General features: G+C 55.0%; 1 protein-coding gene and 1 long non-coding RNA gene across 2 annotated transcripts; one reads left to right on the forward strand and one right to left on the reverse strand.

The window, feature by feature from the left end:
• Positions 1–950: 950 nt before the first annotated feature.
• On the reverse strand, positions 951–3,226 carry LOC141491999 (uncharacterized). The gene is made up of 3 exons (XR_012469833.1): positions 3,057–3,226; positions 2,368–2,453; positions 951–2,247 (listed from the first exon to the last, which is right to left on the reverse strand). It is a non-coding gene; the product is annotated as an uncharacterized LOC141491999 (long non-coding RNA).
• Positions 3,227–4,336: 1,110 nt separating this feature from the next.
• On the forward strand, positions 4,337–7,037 carry PAFAH1B3 (platelet activating factor acetylhydrolase 1b catalytic subunit 3). Its single transcript, XM_074219387.1, has 5 exons — positions 4,337–4,466; positions 4,567–4,656; positions 5,887–6,003; positions 6,114–6,236; positions 6,718–7,037. The coding sequence occupies exons 1-5, from the start codon at positions 4,389–4,391 to the stop codon at positions 6,997–6,999; spliced, it is 690 nt and encodes a 229-aa protein (XP_074075488.1). The 5' UTR covers positions 4,337–4,388; the 3' UTR covers positions 7,000–7,037.
• The last annotated feature ends 526 nt before the right edge of the window (positions 7,038–7,563 follow it).

Consider the following 7,563-nt stretch of genomic DNA (forward strand, 5'->3'; position numbering starts at 1 on the left):
TGAACTGATGTTGAGTGAAATGAGCAGAACCAGAAGAAGACTGTTCACATTAACAGTGACGACATTGTGATGACCAACTATGATGGACTTAATGATCAAAGACAATTCTAAAGGACTTGTGATAGAAAATACCATCCACATCCAGAGAAGGAACTAGAGTCTGAATGCAGACCAACTTACTATTTTGAATTTCTTTTATGCTTTATAGGTTTTTCCCTTTCCATGGCTTTTTCTTTTTATTCTGATTCTTCTTTCACAACATGATTAATATGGAAAAGTGTTTAAAATAGTTATATGTGTATAACCTATATTAGATTGTTTTTTGTCAAGGGGAGGGGGAAGGGAAAGAAGGTAGGGAGAGAAATGTTAAAATCCACACCTTACAAAAAAAAAAGATTGTTGAAAACAATTTTAGCATGTAGTTGAAAAAATAAGTTAATATTATTTTCTTTAAGGTAAGAAAGAAAGAGGCAACTAGGCAGTGCAGTGGATAGAGCATGGGCCCTGGAGTTCAAATCCAGACTCCGATACTTAATAATAACTTAGCTGTGTGATCTTGGGCAAGTCACTTAACTCCATCGCCTTGAAAAAAAAAGTAAGAAACGAAGCTTGGCTAGTCTCAGGTGTTGGAGAGTGGACCCGGGAGATCTTCTGCCCACATATTCAAGTCGACTGGGCTGGCAGCTGACACCACCGAAAATGATATTTTCTTGTTGCTTAATGATCAAGTGATCCCAGGATGCTCTTGTTCCTAAAGTACCATATTGGTGACTTTGCACACTCTCCCAATGTGTGAGTGGCCTACAGTGCTGTCATTGCACTGTCTTAGTCTTAGGTTAAAAAACAAAACAAAACAAAACAAAAGCAACAACAACAACAAAAACCAACAAACCAACTTCCTAAGTAGCTAAACAAAATTTTCTGATGAAAATCTTGCAGTCTTAGTGGCCTATAAGTTCATCACAGAGTCAACCCAATGATAGGGAAGCCAAAATGGGACTTTAGATTGTATTAAAAGAGATGAGGTATCCAGGAAGGGGGGAACAGGTAGGCCCACCACAAGCCTGAAGAGGCTAAGGACAGAGAAATAACTAGAAGCTCCCCATGAGGAAAGCTCTGCAATCTTGGGCCAAATTCTCATTTTTGAGATGTATGGTTTGTTGAACTGGATTTTCCCCCTTTATAATAAAGAAGTAAAAAGATGGAAAAAATAAGCCCAGTTCAGTTAATCAACCAACCTATGTAAAAGTTGGAATTTCACTGTATTTACTTACACCAGATATCCCTCGTCTCCCAAGGAGAGTGAGGCTTTTTATGTCACTTCTCTGGGCCAGCATTCATTTTCAGGGCCTCTGGTACGGTTCTCATCTTCATCTTGTCTTCTTTCATTGTTCTATGTTCTAGCTTGGTTTACTTCATTTCCTAGTCATTGTTAATAAGATTCTTGCCAGAGTCCTCCTTAATAGTCTGATTCTTCACCTGAAAGACGGTCATTGACCTGAGAGTCATGTGGTTTCAGAAGGCTCAGAAATAGTCAATACTCTATTTGCTTATTGACAACTCCAGGAGAATGGCCAAGAGTAGAAGAGAGGTCTGTATACAGTATTGTAGATCTGACTAAGGTCTTTATCTGATACCATCAGTTGTGAGAGTTTTTGGAAAATGATGTCTAAATTTGGTCTCCTGTATAAGTTCATCAGTATTGTACATCATTTCCATGATGGCCCACGTGCACAGGTTCTGGAGAGTGGACAATGCTCTTGAGAGTTCCCAGTCATCAATGGAGTGAAACAAGGATGTGTCCTTGCTCCCATACTTTTGAGCGTGATGTTTTCAGCCGTGTTATCAAATGCCTTCGCAGTGGATGAACACAGCCTCAAGGTCAACTACTGCAGTGATGGTAGATGGTAGTCAATTCTTCAACTTCAAAAGGCTACAAAAGGGGTGGCTAGGTGGTGCAGTGGATAGAGCACCAGCCCTGGAGTCAGGAGTACCTGAGTTCAATTCTGGCTTCAGACACTTAATAATTACCTGGCTGTGAGACCTTGGGCAAACCACTTAACCCCATTTGCCTTACAAAAAAAAAAAAAAAAAACGCTTAAAAAAAAGACTACAAGCCAAGACCAAAGTGGAGGGAGTGTTGGTACAGGATCTTCTGTTTGCATAAGATTGTGCCTCAAGTCAGTCTCTGAAGCTGAGATGCAACAAAGTATGGATCGATTCTCTGCTGTTTGTGCTCACTTTGGCCTAATGATGAACATCAAGAAAACACAGGTGCTGCATCAGCCAGCACCACCCCATCCATAGGTGGAACCATCAATGACAGTAAATGGAGAAGTTTTGAGGACTGTGGACAAGTTCACTTACCTTGACAGTGTCCTTTCCAGGGAGGTCCACATTGATGATGAGGCTGACACTCGCATTGCCAGAGCTAGTTCAGTATTTGGGAGATTCTGAAATAAAGTGGGAGAGAAGTGTTAGATTGACTTCCAAACTGAAGGCTGTTGTGCTGACCTCGTTGCTACATGCCTGTGACACCTGTATGGTCTCCCAGTGCCATGTCAGGAAACTGAATCTCTTCCATTTAAATTGTCTAGGAAGATTCTGACTATCACCGATCACCCAGCAGGAGAAGGGGCCAGACACTGAGGTCCTGTTTTGAAGCAGCCTGCCTAGCTTCTGCCATTACTACAGAGAGTGCAACTGCCACGGGCCGGACACCTTGCTAGAATGTCAAACATAGGCTTGCCAGAAAGACCATTTCAGGGAGAACTCACAGAGGGCAAACACTATCAGGGGTGGGTCAGAAAAACCATACAGGGACATTCTTAAGGTCGCCCTTAAGACCCTGGCATGGGACCACCTAGGACGGCAGGCCCTTATCAGAGAGGGGGCTGTGTTCTATGAGCAAGGCCGAATAGAAGCAACTCAAAGGACACATGGGAGGCTCAGGTGTAGGGAAGGCACCCGAGGGGTTCTCATGCACTATCTGTGCCCCACCTGTGGTAGAGCAAACTTGTCTCTAACAGAGTGACCTCGTTCACTTCCTATTTTACCTGTGCCAGTCACGCTTCTTATATGTGCCATTTCTCTCCCAAAGCCACATCAGCCTGTTGGGCCTTTCTCTTTACCAACAGCCTACTTGGGTCATTTGCCCAACAGTGGGTGGAAGGGTCTGGACGTTGGCATCCCTCTCCACAAATGGCCTTCCAGAACGTTCCCACGATTCCCGGGGCCCCCACGGGGCATCCCGTGCCCGCCTCTTCTGCCATCTTGGCGGAGTCCACAGCAGCGGCGCCCGGGCCAGTGCGGCTGACGCCCATTTGCCAACACAAGGCAACAAGGGGGCGGCGGGCACCGGGGGTCTCCGAGGGAGAGTGGCGGCCGGGTTGCTGTGGGCGATCCCGGGAGGTGGGGGTCTTGGGGGGAGGGCCCTTCGGGAGGATGAGGATGAGGATGGGCAGAGACCCCGACAGGCTGGAGTCACCGGCTGAGTGGGGGGAGAGAAGCAGGGAGAGCCCCCGGATGTGCCCCCACCCCAGGTGCGCCCCTGCCCGGCCTGGCCCCGGGGGGCGCAGGGAGGCTCCGGGCCGCACAGGAGGGGGCCAGAGGAGGGGCCCGGGTGGGGGACTTGACTGTGGCCCCCAGAAGGGGCCGGGGTTTGGAGTCGGAGAGATCTGAATTCCAGCCCTTTGCAGACGCCATGGCTGTGTGACCCTGGACAAGTCACTTCCCCGCCGTCTGCCTCAGTTTCCCCACCTGTAAAATGAAAAGAACGCCATGCGGGATGTGTGGCAGGGGGAGGGGTCTCCGGGAAGCGCTCCGGCAGTGCCTGGCACACAGCAGGCTTACTCCCTCTTCGGAATGCGGGTTCTTCCCCCGCCCCACCCGAGCCTGGCATCCCCCGGTCTCATCCTCCCCGTGGCGCGAGTGCTTTGCGCTCCCCACCTCCCCCTCGGGCCAGTGGTTTCGTCCCGCTCCCCTCCGCCTGGTGTGAGATGGTCTCACCCTCCAGCCACCACCACCCCCCCCACTCCGCGCCGCCTGGGCGCCGGGAGCCGGATCCGGGAGGCGGACGCGTCCATCGCGCCCCGCTGCAGGGGGGACGGCGCCTCCCCCTCCCCGGGCGCAGTGGGCGCGCCCAGCCTGAGTCTGGGGCGGGGCGGCCCATCGTCCGCCGCGGGCGGGGGTCGGCCCATTGTCCCGGCGGCGGGCGGGACCATCGGGCCGGCGCGGAGGGGGAGCGCAGGGCGGGCCGCCGAGCGGAGCGAGGAGGAGCCCGGGGCCGGGGCCGGGGCCGGGGCCGGGGCCGGGGCCGGGGCGGGCAGGGCCGGGGCGGGCAGGGCCGGGGCCGGGGCCGGGGCCGGCAGGGCCGAGCTAGCGCCGCCATGAGCGGGAGCCGCAACCCGGCCAGCGCGCCCACGCCGGTCCAGGACGTGCAGGGCGACGGGCGCTGGATGTCCCTGGTGAGGCCCCGAGCCGGGGGGAGGGGCCCGGGGGGGGAGGGGAGGGGGCCGGGGGAGGGGGCCCGAGCCGCGGGCCGTGCTCACCCCCCGCCCCCCGCAGCACCACCGCTTCGTGGCCGACAGCAAGGACAAGGAGCCCGAGGTGGTCTTCATCGGGGACTCGCTGGTGCAGCTGCTGCACCAGTGCGAGGTGAGGCGGGGACACTGAGGCAGCCGGGCAGGGGCGCCCCGAAATGGGGGCCGCGGACATGACCCTGGGGGGCCGCCGAGATGACCCTGGGGGGCCACGGACATGACCCTGGGGGGCCCCCCGAGATGACCCTGGGCGCCTAGAAATGCAGGGCTGAACGATGACCACGCATGAGCCGTGGGCGCTGGGCCGGTGCGTCCGGCATCCGCCAGCCCTTCCCCGACCACGGTGAAGGGGTCAGTCAGGCCCCGCCGGTGTTTGGGTGTTTGGTGAGTAGGGGGGTGGGGGGGCTAGTAAAGGACAGCTCTTTGGGGGGGTGCGGCAGAGAGCCAGGAGGGGTGTCCACCTGTCTTCCCAGGAGACCCTCCCCTTCCCTCTGACCTCTTCAGCTCCCCCGCCCTCCCATCACAGCAGCTCATCAAAAATTGAACCTCAAAGCCCGAAGCTTTGGGGAAGAATCCGGTATTTTCTAGAGCACTTGCCAAAATGAAATGTTTGGGGTTTGGTTGGTCTTTTTAGCAGCAGGTTCGGGGCTGTTTAAAGGAAATTGGGAAATGGGATGGAAAAGGAAATCCATAGGCAGAGATCATTTATTTCATGAAATCAGAAACCTTACATCAAAGTACAATTGAGTCAACTTTGGAAAACTTTTATGGGGGAGGGGGGTTGGTCGTCAAAAGCGTAGTTAATTTTTTTTATTGTTACAATTCTTCAAACAATAAAAAGCAAATCCTGGTGGGTCTCTCATGCTTAGAATCTGAGCCCCTTCTCGTAGGCACCAACCTTGAAGCGCACTTTATGTTGTGTTTTCATGGAGCAGGTTTTCCATTAAAAAAGGCTGGGGGATCAGATCTATAATGAAGGTTGGGTCCCAGGACAGGAAGGGCCATTTAGATACTTGTAACACTCTTCTAGGATTGTATTCGGTCAAATGTGTTAATTCATCCCTAAAAAGCTCCTAGATTTATTGAATTTCAAGTCCTGCCCTGGCAGAGCCCCGGAGCCAGAGGCACCTCACCCCTGTTCTAGGGCAACACTTTCCTGGGGGCCCCCATGGCACTGACACGTTCAGCAGCAAGATGGACTGGGGTTACCACCTGAGAGCACTGGCTTCAGTTCTTTGGAAGGCTTTGCCAGCCTGGCCTGAGAATCGTCCATGTCTGGGGGTTGGGGGGGGGGTCTTACCTGAAGGAGGGCTGAGTTCCAGGCCCTCCCCTTCTGTCCTGGCAGCTCTGGAGGGAGCTCTTCTCCCCTCTTCACGCTCTCAACTTTGGGATCAGTGGGGACGGCACCCAACACGTCCTGTGGAGGCTGGAGAATGGGGAGCTGGAGCACATCCGCCCCAAGGTGAGAGGGAGGGGGTCTGGTGGGCCCCGGGGGGGGGGTGGCACCATGCCCATGCAGCCCCAGGTCTCTTGAGGCCCTATTTGATCGTGGTCTTGCCACCTTTCTCACAGATTGTGGTGGTCTGGGTGGGGACCAACAATCACGGGCACACGGCGGAGCAGGTCGCAGCTGGCATCGAGGCGATCGTGGGCCTGGTGAACCAACGGCAGTCCCAGGCCCGTGTGGTTGTGCTGGTGAGAGGGGCCGGGCCCGGGACAGTTGGACAGAGGGAGGGACAGCGGGAGACTCTCACCCACTAGACCATCTTGTCTTCCTGCCCTTTTTCCTGTACCCCTGGGGGCAGGTCCTAGGGCTAGGAGGTCTCCAGGAGTGTCCTTGGCACCCCTACTCCCATTTGACAGGGGAAAGAAATGGAGGTTCAGAGAGGGAAGGGGGTCTTGGCAAGGTCACCGAAAACAGGGTTGTGAAGAGGAAGCAAGGCTGGAGAGGAAAAGGCTTTGCCCATGCTGTGCCAAGCTGAGCCTCCCCTGTACCCAAGCCTTCCTGCCCCGCTCTGGGGAACCTTTCTCATTCATGTAATTCCCCAGGAGGGTTTGGGCTGAAAGAACATTCCAGTATCACGTAGGTCAAGCCCCTTGGAGAAGTGGAGGCGCTGGCCTCCATTTCTGGGGGGGAGGTGCCTGCCTTCTCTCTTCAGCCATGCCCCCTCCCCAGGCCCTGCTCCCCAGGGGCCAGCACCCCAACCCTCTGAGGGAGAAGAACCGCCGTGTTAACGAGCTGGTGCGAGCGGCCCTGGCCGGTCGGCCCCGTGCCCACTTCCTGGATGCCGACCCCGGCTTCGTGCACTCAGATGGCACCATCAGCCACCATGACATGTATGACTACCTGCATCTGACCCGCCTGGGTTACACGCCCGTGTGCAGGGCTTTGCATGCCCTGCTGCTGCGCCTGCTCACCGCGGGCCAGGGCCCCCCACAGCTGGAACCCAGCCCCTGAACAGCCTCCCTCCCCATTAAAATCAACCTCTTTCCCTAGTCCAGCCTTCAGCCTCTTTTGTCTCTTTGTGATTTTTGGCCCCCTCCCCATCTTACAGAAACCATAGACCCCTGGGGAGGCAGCTGGAGGGGATCAGGCCTGTGGCAGGGAAGGCCTGATAGGTCCATGGTGGGGAGGGGTTTCCTCAGCATATGAAGTGAGGCCTGGTCTGACCCAGCTCTCTGGGGGGCATCTTTTCACTTGGGGGATGGGGGTATCCAGAACCCCCATACTTAAGCTCTCCCTCTTAACCGGTGCCTGGAATGAGGGGGATCGGCCTAGACAAGGGTCCTTCTACATGGGACTCTGACCCCATACCCTGGGCACCAGGATGGCTACTGGGGAGCCTTGATAGGCAGGTCCAGCTGGTCCTTGCACTTCCCCTTGGGTCTCACAGTGGACCCCTCCCTTCTCTACTGATGGGGGGAGGTAACGAGGGGAGCGGCTGTTAGCCCTTAGGCCACGGGGTGGCAATAGGTACTGCCAGCAGGGGGAAGCCTCTACTGAACTGGCGGCAGCCCAGAG

This window comes from Macrotis lagotis, chromosome 1 (assembly GCF_037893015.1).
Source record: "Macrotis lagotis isolate mMagLag1 chromosome 1, bilby.v1.9.chrom.fasta, whole genome shotgun sequence".
In the NCBI taxonomy this organism is placed as follows: Eukaryota; Metazoa; Chordata; class Mammalia; order Peramelemorphia; family Peramelidae; genus Macrotis; species Macrotis lagotis.